Source organism: Podarcis muralis, chromosome 7 (genome assembly GCF_964188315.1).
Source record: "Podarcis muralis chromosome 7, rPodMur119.hap1.1, whole genome shotgun sequence".
NCBI lineage: Eukaryota > Metazoa > Chordata > Lepidosauria > Squamata > Lacertidae > Podarcis > Podarcis muralis.
Genome location: NC_135661.1, coordinates 80391254 through 80409610, shown reverse-complemented (window position 1 = coordinate 80409610; position 18357 = coordinate 80391254). Strand labels below are relative to the sequence as shown.

General features: G+C 47.2%; 1 protein-coding gene across 2 annotated transcripts in view; it reads left to right on the top strand.

Moving 5' to 3' along the window:
- LOC114603393 (guanylate-binding protein 1-like) overlaps window positions 1-18073 on the top strand; it is a 76387-nt gene extending 58314 nt beyond the window's left edge. For both annotated transcript variants that reach the window (XM_077932183.1, XM_077932182.1), the window contains exons 2-11: window positions 3120-3334; window positions 4048-4175; window positions 5726-5835; window positions 7590-7789; window positions 8377-8619; window positions 10355-10638; window positions 12730-12942; window positions 14325-14427; window positions 15845-16038; window positions 17856-18073. In XM_077932183.1, the coding sequence (XP_077788309.1) occupies window positions 3139-3334; window positions 4048-4175; window positions 5726-5835; window positions 7590-7789; window positions 8377-8619; window positions 10355-10638; window positions 12730-12942; window positions 14325-14427; window positions 15845-16038; window positions 17856-18059 (1875 nt within the window). In that variant the 5' untranslated portion in view covers window positions 3120-3138 and the 3' untranslated portion in view covers window positions 18060-18073. The remainder of the gene's footprint in view (window positions 1-3119; window positions 3335-4047; window positions 4176-5725; window positions 5836-7589; window positions 7790-8376; window positions 8620-10354; window positions 10639-12729; window positions 12943-14324; window positions 14428-15844; window positions 16039-17855) is intronic.
- Window positions 18074-18357: the final 284 nt, after the last annotated feature.

Sequence of the window (18357 nt, the reverse complement as noted above, 5' to 3'; positions counted from 1 at the left end):
CTCTAGGGTTGCGTGCTCATCTCGCTCTAGAGGCCGTGAGCTGGCGCCGTCTGAAGACACTTCCGGGTCACATGGCCAGCGTGGCGAAGCTGCAGCTGGCGAGCCAGCACCAGCGCAGCACACGGAGACACTGTTTACCTTCCCGCCTTAGTGGTACCTATTTATCTACTTGCACTTAGTGCTTTCGAACTGCTAGGTGGGCAGGAGCTGGGACCGAACGACGTGAGCTCACCCCGCCGCGGGGATTCGAACCGCCGACCATACGATCGGCAAGTCCTAGGCACTGAGGTTTTACCCACAGCGCCACGCGCGTCCCTGCTGCCTCTTGGACTCCATTCTAAATGGTTGTGGTGTCCTCTGTGGTGCTTCCAAAGCTCTGCACCCAGGGTGATTGAACTGGTCATGCTTTCCTAAATGTGGGTCTGGCAGCAGCCTTCCCAGCAGTTCCGACTGAGGTCCCCCTGCCGCCACTCCTTTAGGACGACAGAAGTGAATGTGTCCTTCAATCTGCCCTGAGACCTGCAAGCTTCCCTGCTGCCTTCATGTGTGCTGGAGGGTGCTGCCCTGTTACCAGTGTTGAAATAATAGCTGCCAGTCCGGTCAGCTACTTTATGTGGACTGTGCCTCAGGCGGCAAAATGTCTTGGGCCAGCCCTGGGAGCAGCCGGTTCATTAGACTTCTAGCCTTCCATTTTGCTTTAGCCTGTGTCAAAAGTTACTTTTCCTCTCTCAACTGTACTATTTCCTCAGTGTGGTGTGAGCTCCTCAAAAGCACCCCAAAGAATTTTGGGAACTGTAGTATGCCCACACAGAGCTGCAATTTCCAACACCTTTAACAGACTACAGTTCCCAGCATTTTTGGGGGGAGGGGAGTTTTGTGACACCCGTAAATCAGCTGACAATAAATCATAAACAAAACAAAACAAAACATTCTTTCCAGTAGCACCTTAAAGACCAACTAAGTTAGTTCTTGGTATGAGCTTTCGTGTGCATGCACACTTCTTCAGATACTCAGATACTGAGTATCTGAAGAAGTGTGCATGCACACGAAAGCTCATACCAAGAACTAACTTAGTTGGTCTTTAAGGTGCTACTGGAAAGGAGTATCTGAAGAAGTGTGCATGCACACGAAAGCTCATACCAAGAACTAACTTAGTTGGTCTTTAAGGTGCTACTGGAAAGAATTTTGTTTTGTTTTGACTATGGCAGACCAACACGGCTACCTATCTGTAAATAAATCATAAAGACGATGCTGTGTCTGAATAGTCAAAAGCAGATTTTTACAGCTTTTGAACCACCATTCCTTCCTCAGTTTGGAGTTTTAAGTGCTAATGTGAAAATTAGTGCCCCTGAAGGGTGTGGACACTATTTTTCTTTTGCTTTTCCTTGTGTCAAAGTTATTTACCCTGCTCTCAGCAGTACTGTTTTTTCAGTGTGGTGTGGGCCCTTCAAAAGCACATTCCTCCCCCTCCAAAGAATCCTGGGGGCTGTAGTGCAGTCCTCACAGAGCTACAATCCCCAGCACCTTGAAGAAACTACAGTTCCCATGATTCCTTGGGGAGAAAGACCTGCTTTGAAAGTGCTTCGAAGGCATCGTGTGTAGCAGCCTGTATAATGCAAATAGGGCGAGGGAAGGTCTAGCTGGGAGAGGACCCGCCCCCCCCCCCAAATCCTAGAAGTTGCCGCTGCCAGCCAGTGTAGGCAATACGGAACCAGATCGGTCTGACTCGGCACAAGGCAGAAACCTCCTCAACGCACCATCTCTGCCACTTAAGAGGCGGACGGCCCCCTGTCCGGGCTGCTTTAGTTGAGACTGCGGCATTGCAGGGGGTTGGGCTAGATGACCCGCGGGATCCCTTCCACGTCTGCAATTCTATGATCCCAAGAAAAGCATTCAACTGCGGGAAAGGTGAATTCCCGGTATCGCTTGCCTTTCCGAGAAAAGGGCAGCCGGCGAGCTTTCGCTTTCACTTTCGCTTTTATATATATATTGGCAACGGGACGCCAGTTTTCCGGGGAAGGGTGACCTGGGCAGTGGGTGCAATTTCTGAACCTTTTTCCTGCAACCGAGACAAGAGGCGGAGCTTGGGGGATCGCTCCCTCTCTGAAGACCCAAGGCAAGCGGAGAGCGCTTTGCAAACCACCCGGGAAAACTTCGAGCTGGCGGGGGAAGAGGGAAAAAAAGCGAAACATCGCAGCTTTGGATTCCTCGCCCCTCCTCTCTTTTTGCGAGGTAAACGCGGCGCTGGCATGTGGGCGGGAGCCAAAGCTGGCGAGGCTGGGAATCCGCGCGGGGAAGTGGCTGGCAAGGGAAGGGTTAAGCATTTCCACCCTCCGCTGCAAATCGCCCCAGGCCTTTGCAATGGAGCCTGCGGAAGGGGGCTGGACGCCCGCGCGGCGCCTGCAAGAACTTTGCTCCCTTTCGCTAATATAAATGCTAACACGTATCTCTTGCAACGCCCCCATCCCATGTCTCCTCGGCAGTAACTGCCACTGTGTCCTGCGGTGCTTACTTTCAGGTAAGCGTATGGGGTTCAGTTTCCGAGCTCTGAATAAACTTTCATCGAGTTTATGTTTCAGGTTTCATTCACTAGAAAGTAGTAATAAGCTGATAAACTTATATTAAAAATATCGTTTTAAAGTGGTGCTGCACTGTTGATTTGCCAGTATGATTCACTAATCAAACTGATTGTGGGGTGGAGGGAATCGGGGGCTCCCACTATTGTAGATAAACTTTACCTTTAAAGGAAGTGTTGTTATTTAGAGAGGTATTCCTTGTGTTTCGTACTGAGATATTTCTGTCAGGTTCTGGGGCTTGAGCCGGGAACACCCTTGTTGACTGCGGCCAACCTAGCAACCTCCTGCCACTGGCTTTGTGTTCTCAGGCCTTAGTTCACCAGGAAGAGAGCTAGTGGCACACACCCTTGAGACAAACAACAATGGCAGCCTGGCGTCAGCAGCGACTTGGGCAGCTCCTGCCCTGCCCTCAGAGGTACCAAGGCAAGAGTTCCTTTGGAGACCTCCTGCTGCATCAGGGCCTCCCTCTGCTGTGCCAGCCTAGGGTCAGTGGCTGCGGCAGCAGGCTGTGGCATAATGAGCGCCTCTGTTTTCCTTTTGCAGACCCATCATCTTTTGCACGATGGCCCCAGGGCAGGTCCACATGGAGGCTCCTGTTTGCCTAATTGAGAACATGCCGGACGGGAAGCTTGTGGTGAACCGGGAGGCTGCAGAGCTGCTTGCCGGGATCCGCCAGCCGGTGGTGGTGGTGGCCATTGCGGGGTTGTACCGCACTGGCAAGTCCTACCTCATGAACAGGCTTGCCGGCAAGAGAAAAGGTGACTGGCTTCATGAATATTCCCCGTTACTCAAGGGAAGGGCTGGAGTCTAGCAGCTTTGCATGAGGAGCAAGGCAGATGTGTCTGGTGTGTCTGGAACGGGGTATCAGAGCCCCTGGGTGTTCTGCCTAGCCTGGGGAGAAGCATGGAGGAAGAGGAGTAAATAAATATTTATATAGAACCAGAGTGGATGGGAAGGACTTTGGGGCAGAAGTCCCCACTGAGCAGGAAGCTACCTTAATATGACAGCTAACACACGTTGCCATCTTAAGGGGTATCCTAGGACTATTACCTAACTGCCCCACTGAAGGAACATCAGCCCAAGTGGCACTTTGCAGACTCCATGGCACCAAAACGATAGGCCCCTCCTGTGAGTATATTGCAATATATATTTCAACAAGAGAGTACAGTTCAATAAGAAGGAGAATCAATGTGAACAATGGACTCAATAGGTCCTGGTTGCTCCTCAAAGTCCTGTGAGGTGTCTTGAGGATGTCTGGAACCCTGTGGCAGCTGGGCCTTGAGCCATACAGAGTTTGTCATCTGATCCTAGGTATCTTTACTCAGAAGTAAGTTCCACAGAGTTTAGAAACTCTGTGCAGGATCAAAGCCTTCAACCTTGGCACCCCTTGTTTTCTAGAGTGGTTGGGGCAACCCAGTCAGATGGGTGGCATAATAATAGTGATGATGATGATGATCTGCTCCTCCCACAGGTTTCTGTCTGGGTACCACAGTGGAGGCGCTCACCAAGGGCATCTGGATGTGGTGTCTTCCACATCCCTACAGGTCAGACCTCTCACTGGTGTTACTGGACACAGAAGGGTTGGGTGATGTGCAGAAGGTGAGCTGGGGGAGATGGCAACTCAGGTGGGGGCTGCAGAAGCCCAACACATTCAAAAAAGCCCTGTGACAAAAGGCGTTGGCCAAATATTGATAGGGATGGCCGATACTTATGCCAGTTATATCCCCGTGTTACACATTTTGGAATGTTCCTGTAACCCAGAATTTGGTAGTAGGATAAAAGCAAGGGTGGGTATAGCTGGCTGTTTCTGGCCCCCCAAGTTGTCCCCGCCCCAAACATGCCATTTTAAAAGATGGCCGCACCCACTTTTATAATTTGGCCACACCTACTTTGACATGTGACTTCCAGAAAGTTGGCCATATGCCAAGGTGGAGGCCCTTGGGGGGAAAGTGAAGAAAGTTAGCCTCTTTTGCTGGAGGGGCCAATATTTATTACGAAACTAAAGGATTCTTGGTGCAGGTATTTGTGGTTTGCAAATGGGGCATGTATCATGTTTACCCGAGTGACAATTCATTGAGACACGGTGCAGCTCTGAAAAACATTTTAAGTACACAGAAAATGGTGCCACTCAAGGAAGTTTACAATGAACTATAGTGCTTCACTGAAGAATGAGAGTTCTCGATGAAGGCATGATATTTTAATATGCCAGTGGGGTCATGTTTACTAATGCCCTATAGGTGCTTTATATTTATAGTTTTCCTGGGACACATTAGACAGCAAAAATGATATTGAAACATTTAATGTTTTGTATCAACAAAGGTTTCAGTTTCAGGCTTGTTTCCAGCAATAACTGCTTTGGGTGTGCCAGGGCACATTTTCCACTTGCCAGAGTTGTGCCACACAAGGTAGTTAGTCATCGCAAACACAAACAGTGATTTTGCAGTCAACTGTGTGGGCTGTGTTTGCTTCGTCTTGAAATGATAAAAAAATCCCCCTGAAATTCATGGCCTTAATGGTAAGGAGTCTTGCATTTATTTGCTCATTTTGCAAGCTGCACGCAGGTTTTTTGTTCTCTGCACCATCTAAATGGCAAATGATGCTTCTTCCATGGTGTGTGTGTGATTGAGAGGTAAGGAGAACAAGAGTGGTGCAGTGCTGGAAATTCTACTGATCATTATTTTTGGCTCTGTCCACCAATGGCTGCATGTACCCTGGTTAGCTTTTGCTGTGGTTCAGCAGGTTTAACCACTCTTACCTTGTGTGCTAGAATTTACCCTTTATATTAACTGAAAGTTTAAATTCTCAGGATACTGAGTTCCTGTGCCCGTCACCAAATTCTGGTACAAGCCACTATGGAGGTTGTGTGACAGGCTGAGTGTCATGGATGTAAAAAAACCCTAAACATATCTGTTTGGTGCTTGTGGGGTAGTTGCCAACAGTTAGCCAATATGCCTCTGCAAGGCTTCCAAGTGCAGTCTAAGATGCTGCAAGCAAGTTATGATCTGCATTCATTTCCAAGAATTCCTTAACCTGGTGCAAATGGAGCAGCGGAAAAGCAACAACACAAAGAGTGCAGCTGGCAATGGGGCATTGGGATTTGGGGTGATGGACTCTTGGGATGTCCTCGAAAGGCCCGTTTTGTGTTTCAGGGAAACACACAGAACGACTCGTGGATCTTTGCCCTGGCCATTCTTCTCAGCAGCACCCTGGTGTACAACAGCGTGGGCACCATTGACCAAAATGCCCTGGAGAACCTGCAGTATCCTTTTGGGACATCAGAAATCCCAGCTGGCCTTGCACGCTTGGCCTGGAGGAACTAGGAGGAGGCAGTTGTAGGTTGTCCCTCTAGGGGTTTCACTCCATGGGAGACAGATCTCTTGATGCAGAAGCAGGTGGAATGAACTCTCCGGTCTGAGACTCCGTGATGCTTAGAGTGGTCTGTATGATGCTGAGGAACTACGGGGTGGTGGAGGAGGAAACGCAGAGGGGATGTAGCTGATAGAAGAGGAAGGCAATCTCCCAGGATTGGAAGGTGGGTGAGCGAGGAGCTCTTTGGGACACATTGTGAGGGGCGAGGATCAGTGATCACTGCTGCAAACTGGGAACCTCCAGAGACAGATATGGGCGGGGGACGGGCAGGAACTCCAGAAGGCATAAAATCAGGAATAGGCCTTAAGGTGTAAAAACGAGAGATGTCAGCCCCTTGCCCCCAAACCCTGTCCAAATTACAATTGCAATATGTGGTCTGTCTGTAGTGTAAATCTCTGCTCAAAAGCCCTATCATTATTGCCAGCTAGCCCACAACTGCAGGTTTAAACAGGTTCATCGTTTGGCTGAATTCAGATCCAACGCCCCAAACCAGCCCTGGAATTATTTTCCTTAGCGCTCCCCAGTTATGTCACTGAGCTGACAAAAAAAAGATTAGAGCAAAAGCTGTAGGTTTCTTTGTTGGGTTTCACTCCATGGGAGACAGATCTCTTGATGCAGAAGCAAGTGGAATGAATTCTCCTGGTCTGTCTTGGAACAAATACAGTGGTACCTCGCAAGACGAATGCCTCGCAAGACAAAAAACTCGCTAGACGAAAGGGTTTTTTGTTTTTTGAGTTGCTTCGCAAGACGATTTTCCCTATGGGCTTGCTTCGCAAGACGGAAACGTCTTGCAAGTTTGTTTCCTTTTTCTTAACACCGTTAATACAGTTGCGACTTGACTTCGAGGAGCAACTCATAGCACGCGGTGTGGTAGCCTTTTTTGAGGTTTTTGAAGACTTTGGTGATTTTTGAAGCTTTCCCAAAACTTTCCCGAAACCGTGCTTCGCAAGACGAAAAAAATCGCAAGACGACAAAACTCGCGGAACGAATTAATTTCGTCTTGCGAGGCACCACTGTAGAACCATAGAATCGTAGAATTGTAGAGTTGGAAGGGACCCTGAGGCTCATCTAAGCCCACCCCCTGCAATGCAGGAATATATATGGCTGTCACGTACAGGGATCGAACCTGCAACCTTGGCGTTATCAGCACCACACACTGACCAACTGAGCTGCTGAGGAACTGGGTGAAGGGCAAAGAAACAGAGAGAGACATAGCTGAGGGGCAGGTTAGGCAAACCCCAAGGATCAGGTGCTGGGTGAGGAGCTCATTGAGACACAGTGTGAGAGCTGGGAACCCCCGAGGGCATGTCTTACTGAGAGATAGGTGGAAGGAGTAGGGGAGCTAGGAATCCTAGAAGGGGTGGAGTCAGGAATTGACCTAAAGGTGTATAATAAGAGTTGTCAGCAGGGCATAAGGCCACGATGTTAAAATAAGTCCCTTGCCACAAAGCTCTCCCCAAACCACAACTGCAAGAGGTGGTCAGTCTGTAGCGTAGAAAATCTCGCTGCACCTGCTCGGAGGTCAAGTCATTCTCCAGCCACTGCTGCATCTACAGACAAGTCTAGCCAGTGCATGATTTGGCTGAAGTTCATATTGCAAATCCCCAGATCATCCCTGGAATTGTTTTCCTTAGCACTCCCCAGCTATGTCACTGAGCTGACAAAAAAGATTAAAGCAAAAGCTTCCCCCGGGGAAGATACAGAGGAGGAGAATTCTGCCGCATTTATCCGTTTCTTCCCAGACTTCATCTGGGCAGTGCGGGATTTCACACTACAGCTGAAGATAGATGGACAGCCCATCACTGAGGACGGGTACCTGGAGGAGGCATTGAGACTGCAGAAAGGTACAATAACTGCAAAAAGATAAGGCAGCGTCTGAGATGGGAAGGGAAAGCTGGAGCTTGTTAACAGCCTAGAGGACACTGTTAATTTGGAGGCATACAACTGATGTAAAGAATAAAGTCCTAAAATTCAAGTGAGTGCACATGACTAGTCATGTACCCATTGAGGGCCAAATGGGTTTAACAAGTGTCTTGCCTGATGGAGCACACATATGGGTACATCACAACAATACATCAAAACTGCATACTGCCAAGTGTACCATGTTGCTTGTGCCTTTGGACTGGGCCTCCTGAAACCCCTCTGACCTAGACACCTTGCCCAATAATCTCACATATACATGTGTGAGCTGCATGTACATGCTCAAAAGCGTCATTTATACCATCACATTTGCAGTGCTGAGTCAGAGAGCAATATCCTAACTCAGCTTACAGTAATTCCTGGGTCCTCAGATGTTGAGTCAGCATGGAAACTTGAATGTGTACAGGTAACAAAATAAGTTTTCCCCACTGGGGAGATGAATGGCATGTTTTCTGTTTAATTTGACAATATTAATAAATTGTCTTGTGTACTCACACTTCTCCTCCCCCAGGTAATAGTGAGCAAATCCAGAAGTTCAACATGCCCAAGTTATGTATCCGCAAATTCTTTCCGTCACGGAAATGTTTCACGTTTGACCGCCCAGCTAGCAGGAAAAAGTTGTCTCGGCTGGAGGAACTGAAAGAAGATGATTTGGAGGAAGATTTCTTAGAGCCGGTGGCTCGTTTCTGCCAACACATCTGGGAGACATCACGACCCAAGACAGTCCCGGGAGGCCAAGTTGTGACAGGGAGAAGTAAGGAACGCTTTTGCAAGTTTGTAAGTTGGGACAGGTGGCAGTTGGAAACCATTTCAATAGGAGTCATTTCACACTCTTCCGTTGTCTCTCGAGACAGGTGGATGCCAACCAATAAAAACCAATAATTGGCCATTGTACAGAACACCTCAGAGCTCTCCAGGTGTTGAAAGTACACCTAACACACCTTAGTGCTGGTCAGTGACCTCTGTTGCACTTTGGACTTGAGACGTAGATACTTTTGCCTGGTGTAGTTCTGATGGTACTACAGTCGTACCTTGGTTTTTGAATGCCTTGTGACTCGAAAATTTTGGCTCCTGAACGCCGCAAACCCAGAAATGAGTGTTCCGGTTTGCGAACTTTTTTTGTAAGCCAAACATCCAACGCGGCTTTCACAGCTTCCAATTGAGTGCAGGAAGCTCCTGTAGCCAATTGGAAGCTGTGCCTTGGTTTTTGAACATTTTCAGAAGTCAAATGGACTTCAGGAATGGATTCCGTTTGAGAGCCAAGGTATGGCTGTAATAACAACTCTCTAACTGGGAATTTCATTGGTGGAACCTTTTCCCCTCTGTGAGCAGAGCAGCTTGTGGATGTTGCGATGTCTGCTGCATAGCAGCGCCACCATTCTAGTTGGCTTAGGGCGAAGGGTGTTACTCCAACAAGCCCATTAGGGATCAGGTGACATCAGAAACCAATAGGGTCCCATTTGGCAGTAGAAAATGGTTGGTACTGCCCTGACTCCTCAGTTGGAGCAGGTGCAGACTAAGGACTTGTCCAAGCCAGAGCAAAATATGGATTTGCACATGCTGTCTCCCCATTAATCTAGGAGTGTTCACATGACATATTCTCTTGTCTCAGTGCTCCCCTTGCCTCCCCCTTTCCCTTCTTTAAAGTACAAGTTTTTTTGAACCTAGCCATTTCATAATTTCCAAGGATCAACTTTTAAAAGCATTTAAAAGAGGAAATTGTTAGTGTTTGAAAAAGAAAAGGTTCTGACCTCCTTTCTACTCCTTTGCCTAGTCCTCAGACCTTAGTTGGCACAAAATAGTTTTTGTAGTCTTCTTCTCCAACCACGACCGACAGCTTTTACACACGCTTTCTACCATCTAACCAACCCACACCCAACACTAACATTGAGCACTCTATATATACAGGTACAATTTGGTTAAAAGTTGCGTGAGTCATTGTAGGCCGCTGGCTCATGCTGACTTAGTTCTTTTAGCATTAAAGAAACAGCGGCCAATTTTTAGCCGTGACAGAAATGTCCAGGACAACAAATGCCCCTACTTTAATGGGGAGACAGGTAAGTAAGTGCAAATCCACATTTTGCTCCGGTGTGGCCAATACCTCCGTTGCATGTAAACAGCTCACCTGATTGCTGAGTTGTGGGAGAGAGCAAGGGAGGAAGGCAAACAAGAGTAACTGGGAGGAGGTATGTGTTGGATTTCTATCAAGATCCCTCCCTGCTTTTTCAGCCAAGTGCTATCTACATGTATTCAAGTTATTTCCTGCAGCCACAAGGGACAGAATCTTTCTTTTGTAAATAGAAAACGGGTGGCTACTATGCCTTTTTTATTACGTGCAAGATAACTGTTTTCTGCTCTCACTTAGTGAATCTGCAGCTACAGCAGAATACTTGATGCAGACAAACAACTCAAGGGTGTTTGGGGCCTGAAATTACTCTTTCAGTGCAAGGAGGTTAGTTCTGTGGCTTCACTGATCCTTCCCTCTTCAGTGCTTGAGAAGTTATTGAAGATCTACGTCGATGCCATCAACAGTGGGGATGTGCCCTGCTTGGAGAACGCAGTGCTGGCCCTGTCTGAGATTGAGAACGCAGCTGCTGTGCACGAGGCCGTTTCCTGTTACGAAGCGCTGATGGGGAAGCGGTTGGCGTTGCCCACAGACGCGGTGGATGAGCTGCTGGCTGTGCATGCCGAGTGCGAAAAGGAAGCCAATTCTGTCTTCATGGCCCGTGCCTTTGGCATCACGCAGGTTAAAAAATTCCAGGAGGATCTTGAGGTATATGTGGTTTCATTTGTGCCTCGTCAATTATCTCTGCCAGTGTGGCTGGAAACAGAACTTAGGGTCATTTTTTAAAAGTTCCTTCCCTGCTCCTCAGTCTGTTTTGCAGGCCTGAAAAAAGGCCTCAAGAATGCTGAAATGTAGACAAATGTAGGTCCTCTGCCCCCTCAGACGCACCCCATCTGCATCATACATTTGAAGCAGTTTCATATCACTTTAAACAGCCATGGCTTCCCCCTAAGAATTCTGGGCGCTGTAGTTTTTTCAACCACGCTGGAGACTGTAGCTCTCTGATGGGGAATAGGGATCTCCTAACCAGGGCTGGCCGAGACATTTTGGCACTCGAGGGAAACCACAAAAAGGCGCCCCCACCTCCTGAAAATCTACATCAGGAACAAGGCGGATGGGGAGAAGAAAGATCTACATCAGGCTCTGCAGCCCCTGTGGATTTTGCCATCTGAGGCGGTCACCTCACCTTGCCTCACAGGCTGGCCGGCTGGCCCTCTCCTAACAATTCTCCAAGCCAACTGCAGCTCCCCAAATTCATGGGAGTCCTATAGTACTTTAAATGTGCAGTGCAAATGGAGTCATGGAACCAGAAACATTCTCAGTGGTCAGAGAGGAAGCCCACAAGGCAGAGAATGCAATTAAAAACTGAACTTTGGAGAAGGGCTGGAGCACCAGAATAGAGCACCTGTTTTGCATGCAAAAGGTCCCAGGTTCATTCCCCTGCATCTCCAGGCATTTGTGAAAAAAGATCACACTTAGTAAAGCTTATTTAGACAAAATCCTGTTGCACAGCTATAGATGTCATGGCTAGCAGGGCCTTCCATAGCTTACTTATTTATTGGGTTTATATGCCGCCTTTTCTTCCAAGGTGGTTTAAAACACCAAAGCAAATAAAAAAGGTAAAGGTAAAGGACCCCTGACAGTTATGTCCAGTCGCAGACGACTCTGGGGTTGCAGCGCTCATCTCGCTTTACTGGCCGAGGGAGCCGGCGTTTGTTCAAGGAAGTTGTTCCGGGTCATGTGGCCAGCATGACTAAGCCGCTTCTGGCGCAATGGAACACCGAAACCAGAGCAGGACACGGAAACGCTGTTTACCTTCCTGCCGGAGTGGTACCTATTTATCTACCAGGGCCGTCTTAAGCATACCTGGCGCTGTGGTGCAAAGACTCCTCCGGCGCCCCACCCCACCCCACGTTTCCCAGAGTTGTTGACTTTTTCCCAAGCCTCTGCAGGGATCACTATCCTCCTGTGGTGGCTTGGGAAGGAAGCTGCACGCCTGCCAGCCATATGGTTGACGCGGCGCAGCTGGCAGGCATGCAGGAGGGAAAGGGGAGGCCTCTGGCAAAGCCGTGCAGCTCCCCCACTCGCTGGGGTGCCCTAGTGGAAAAGACGGCTCTGTTATCTACTTGCACTTTTGGGTGTGTTTCCGAACTGCTAGGTTGGCAGGAGCTGGGACCGAGCAATGGGAGCTCACCTTGTCGTGGGGATTCGAACCGTCAATCTTCTGATTGGCAAGCCCAAGAGGCTCAGTGGTTTAGACCACAGCACCACCCGCATTATATTAAAAGAAGACTGACAAGAGTCCTCTCATGCCAACTGGGAGCTGATGGTATGTGTACTTCCTGGCCTGGGCTCCTTCACTTCTGCCTGAAACTTAAATGGTTTTCTCAGAGTCTCTTTGTCCAAAATGGAGACCCTTGCATGTTGTCCCCAGGCAGCGACAGACATTGAAATGCAGGCCAAGTTGACCTCAACTCATTTACTTACGTAGCCTAGAGAATGCTAGCAGCAAGCGGCACATTTTCCAAGTGAAATTGAATATATGTGCATCTCCCAATAGACAGGTGGTTGAAAATGGCAAGGGGGCCTGGCTCTGAATTCAAGGAAAGATGTGGTTGGACAAATAATAAAACTCACGTCCACCACAAATAGTTCCAGTTCGACTGAAATCTGTGCTGTTGATTGTATGTGGTCTTAGTATGTCTTTCCCATTGCAACAGGGTACAGAACAGGGCAAGTTCCCCCTTGTCGTTAACACACCATCTTTCCGCTGGTTTTGTTTTCGCTTTGTTCCGGCAGCTTCAGCTGAAGCAGAAAAAGGAAGAATTATGCGAGAGAAACAAACAGGTGTCCTTTGACCGCTGCAACCATGTGCTGGTGGAGCTTTACCGGAAGCTGGAAGATGGAGTCCACATAGGAATTTATTCTGCTCCCGGTGGCTACCAGCGTTATCTGGAGAACTGGAACAAAATGGTGGAGGAATACCGTTTGGTACCCTGTAAAGGAATTCAGGTAGGTTCACTACTTGGAAGTACCTGAGCCAACTTTTCCTCAGCATCCAAAGATTCAGCATTCTGGTGCTGATGGAGGGTAGAAGCAGACTGTAGACCAGAGTTGAGGAGCCTCAGGCCAAAGGGGCCAACTGTGACCATCCAGCCTTCTCCTTCTGGTCCTCTGGACTCTCCCCAGGCTACAGCTCCTTAGCCATACCCTCTATGCCCAGGTCACAGCCCTCATTAGCCTTACCTTAGGGTTTCTGCCTTGCTGGAATGTGCCCCTGAACTTTCATAATGTGTCTTGCTTACCTGTATGGAGGACAGAAGGGTGTGTGTGTTTGTGCGTAAAACTAGCATATTAAACAGACTAGCATATTACACATGTTGCTCCTCCCACTTTTACCTGTGGCTCCACCTGCCACTAGCAAGCACCTCCCAGAAGTTTCCCAGTAGGGAAGGGGGTATCAGTCTGAGGGGGGGGGGGGAAGGATTGCCGCCTTTACTGTAGATGTAAACTGCAATCCAATGCACATTTACTTGGGAGCAAGCCCCACTGAATTAAACAAGATTTGATTCAGAGTAAGTATCCCAAAGATTGCACTGTAAAATCAGTTTAAGAGGCATTCCTTCTTTGCAAGCTATGTGATAGGGATTGTTGTTGTTGTTTAGTCGTTTAGTCGTGTCTGACTCTTCGCGACCCCATGGACCAGAGCATGCCAGGCACTCCTGTCTTCCACTGTTTCCTGCAGTTTGGTCAAACTCATGCAGGTAGCTTCGAAAACACTGTCCAGCCATCTCGTCCTCTGTCGTCCCCTTCTTCTTGTGCCCTCCATCTTCAGGTCACTGACATCCATTTCTCATAACAAACTTAGTTGGTCTGCAAGAAGATCAAGCCTCTCCATTCTTAAGGAAATCACCCCTGAGTGCTCACTGGAAGAACAGATCGTGAAGCTGAGGCTTGAATACTTTGGCCCCCTCATGAGAAGAGAAGACTCCCTGGAAAAGACCTTGATGTTGGGAAAGATGGAGGGCACAAGGAGAAGGGGACGACAGAGGAAGAGATGGTTGGACAGTGTTCTCGAAGCTACCAGCATGAGTTTGACTAAACTGCGGGAGGCAGTGGAAGACAGGAGTGCCTGACGTGCTCTGGTCCACGTGGTTACGAAGAGTCGGACACGACTAAACAACAACAACAAAGGTGCTACAGGAAGGCATTTTGTTTGTTTGTTTATATCCATTTCTCAGCATCTCACCCCAACTACTATTCAGTTATTTGCTACATTAATACACCAAGTTTTTTGTTGTTGTTGTCTTTAATCCCTGCATGTAATCTGCTTTGACTCCCCCCCCCCCATTTTTGCATTCAGTTAATAACCTTTGATTCCGATCCTTTATCAGACAGACTGTGCTCTTGAAGAATTCCTGAAATCCAAGGAGACGGTGGCAAAATCTCTCCTTCAAATGGACCGCGCCTTGACTGCCCAAGAGAAGGAACTTGAAGGTGCAGATCTGGAGGAGGGGACTTTGCACATCATAAATTATATGTCATTGTTCTGGCCTGCTCTCGTAGGGCTCTGAGCTCCTAGCAAAGCAGGTTATAGCTGTGGTACCTCTTAGGTTTATGATATTGTAACAGGTGTGGTGTTGTCACATTGGGCAGGATAAAACCCCAAAAGCACTGGGTGAAAGGGCAATGTCTGTGATCTTACAAGGTGCTTGTCTTGTTGTGTAGCCAGAGGCTCTTATGGCTTGGGGTAGGAGGAGTGATCAAGGGATACCCTGAGAGAGAGTATTTTAATTCTGAAGTGTCCCTGGGAAAGGCGTATATTTTGGTCTGGAAGGACCTGGTACAGTGGTACCTTGGTTTTCAAACTTAATCCATTCTGGAAGTCTATTCCAAAACCAAAGCGTTCCAAAACCAAGGTGCACTTTCCCTTAGAAAGTAATGCAAAACGGATTAATCCGTTCCAGACTTTTAAAAACAACCCCTAAAACAGCAATTTAACATGAATTTTACTATCTAACGAGACCAACAATCATAAAATGAAAGCAATAATCAATGTACTGTACCATAAAATAAATAAGATCATAGTCATTGTTTGGATGGGGGGATTTTATCCATTTCCGCAGTCACTCTATATCTATCTATCTATCATCTATCTATTTATCTATCTATCTATCTATCTATCTATCTATATCTATCTATCTATCTATATCTATCTATCTATCATCTATCTATCTATCTATCAGTAGCTGAACTAGGTTCCATATAGCCACAAAAACAAATTAACCGAAAAAGCCTCAAAAACAAAAACGCAAAATAAACAGCAAAAACAAAAGCTCCAAGGTACCTTGGTTCTTGAACTTAATCTGTTCTGGAAGTCCGTTTGACTTCCAAAATGTACAAAAACCAAGGCGTGGCTTCTGATTGGTGCAGGCTCCCTGGAAACAATAACCAACAGCCGCATCAGACATTCAGTTTCCGAAAAACGTATGAAAACCAGAACACTTCTGGGTTTTCGGCATTTGGGAACCAAAGCGTTTGAGAAGCAAGGTGTTTGAGAACCAAGGTACCACTGTAAAGGAAATGGAGATTCTTCCTCCAGATTGCCCTCAAAGTTTTAAAGAGTATTAAATATAAGACATGTAAACTCTTGGGTACATAAGAGATGCCTAAAAGATAACAATGGAGGCAGCCTGATGAATATGTCCAGGGAATGTCTTCTCAAGTCTGGATGCCACCACAAAGCAGGCCCTGTCCCCACCTCAGCTTGGAAGTTGGAGACACTCAAAGAGTGAAGGCTGTAAAACCAGCCATGTTCATAGGGTAGCAGGGGTGGTCCTCCAGATTATGCTCTTTCAATGCTTTCCTGTCTGCCAGCAGTTCAGTTTGTCCCTTTTTCTTCGCTGGCCCCCAGCCCAGCGTGCTCAGGCCGAAGCAGCCCAGCTGCAGCAGAAGCTGTTGGAGCAAAAGCAGGCGCAGTTGCAGCAAATGATGGCGGATGAGAAGCGAAGCCACGATGAACAGCTCCAGCTGTTGAGGGAGAAGATGGAGAAAGAGAAAAAGTTGATGGAAGAGGAAACAGACAGGATGATAGAGCAGAAACTCAAGGTAAACAGAGCTGAGCAGATGCTCGCTCACTGCAGTATGTAATCTTTAGGTCAGGGTTGGGGAGCTTGTGGTTGGGTCCAGCTCTCATCAGCACAAGCCAGCATGGCCAGTGCTCAGGGGCCAACAAGGTCTGGAGGGTCATATTTTCCTAGTCCCTTTTCAGTGACTCCCCACCAGTCATTTATATACCCTAAGATATCATCACCCTCTCAGTGCAGGTCACATGTTGTTTAGGTAAAGCTTGGATCCAACTCATGTAGTGCTTCTTCACAAATCCCTGAATAATAATAATAATAATAATAATAATAATAATAATAATAATAATAATAATAAATTTTATACCCCGCCCTCCCCAGCCAAGACCGGGCTCAGGGCGGCTAGCACCAGGTATAAAAACAATTGATTAAAATACAACTTAAAAACAAGATTAAAATACAACATTAAAATTTCAGCCTCATTTCAGTAGAAACTCAAATAAAAAACTTTTTGGGGATGAAAACGTCAAATCTTCACCAAGGCCAACTATCCAGACTGGTCCTACGTGGGCCAGAAAAAAGCCAGGGAAGTCCCCAAATAGGAGTTCCATCACAGAAGGAGAAAGAAAAAAGGAAAGAGGGGGAGGGGATCAAGATGATTCCAAGCCAAAGGCCAAGCGGAACAACTCTGTGTTACAGGCCCTGCGGAAAGAAATCAGATCCTGCAGGGCCCTGGTCTCATGAGGCAGAGCGTTCCACCAGGCCAGAGCCAGAGTTGAAAAGGCCCTAGCTGTGGCTGAGGCTAATCTGACTTCCTTAGGGCCCGGGACCACTAGGGTGTTGCTATTTATGGACCTTAAGGTCCTCCGCAGGGCATACCGGGAGAGGCAGGCATACTGGGAGTATGCTTATTGTTATTAAGTTGATTTAAGTAGCTTTGAAAGGGAGGGGAGGTTTAAAAGTCCACCCGACAGCTCCCAGAGTCTTTTACTGATAAATGTTGGCAGATATTTTCATAGGTTGAGCCTTTTTATCAGGGTAATTTGGTCATCAGAGCTCCTACTCACACAGCAGAGACTCAGTTGAGACTTGACCCGGCGCCATCTTCCATTATTATTATTATTATTATTATTATTATTATTATTATTATTATTATTGAAAACCAATTCTAACTTGGAGACAGTCTATTTTCAGGTTGTGTACACACAACATCTCATTCTAGAATTGATGGAGACTGAGTCCTTGTTTTTTCTACATAGTCCACAAACAATCTGCACATTTTTATCCCTGATAAGTGCTTCTTGAGAAACGGCTGCAATTCCAAAAACAAAAGCTCATTGCAGATTGATTATGTGTTACCCCACAGTGTGTCCACCCAAAACCAGACGTAAATGGTCCCAGCCATGGGGCGTATGTTGGTGTGTGTATCCATAGCTGCTCAATGACATTGTGGGTGAGCATGTTTCAAGATCGCAGTCAGTACTTTCATCCTTCATTCTGCTGGGGCATGTGAAGTAGCCACACTGGCCCTTGTCTTGTGCATGGTAGGATCTAGAATCAATCTGGATTGAAAGCAACATGATGAGGATGAGCATAAACAATTCTAGATTGAGCAAAACTACATTTTTTGTGCTATTAACACTAACACCTGGGTGTGTACGCAGCCTCAAAGGGTGCCTCTCATTTGGCAGCATGCTGGGAAAATGTACATTTTCATATCCAGCTAGTGTAGTGGACATTCTGCTCCAGTCCTGGTCTTATTCTATCCTGTGTCTGTAATTTTCTGCCCTCGCTCTTCGATTCTTAGTTGAACGAGTCTCTGTGTGCTCCTTAACTTTCCAGGAACACAAGTTGCTGCTGAAAGAAGGATTTCAGAGGATGGCAAGGAAGATGGAGAGTGAAATCCAACGTCTCAAGGAAGAAAAGAAAAGCTGGCAACGGGTGTCGTCTCTAGTGGAAAATTTGATCCCAGTTGTGTCATCTTTGGTGATGCACAGTGTGCATCTTGCAACAGTTTCTCAAACTGGGAGCACGCCAAATAAATAGTTCCAGCATGGGTGGGGGGGTGGAATTAATGCAGATTGCAAGGTTGCATTTGAATGTATTATTAGATGCATCTGCACAAATCAGGAAGCATGAGAGCTGTATCTATACACCTTTAAAGCACATTCAAACCATGTTCTTTCCCTCAAAGAATTCTGGGCACTGTAGTCACAGAGTTAAAAATTCCCAACAATTCTAAACAAACTACAGTCCCCAGAATTCTTTGAGGGGGTAAATGTGCTTCCAATGTGCTTTAAAAGTATAGTGTGTGTGCAGTGTTAGCCTTTTGTCCACTGACATT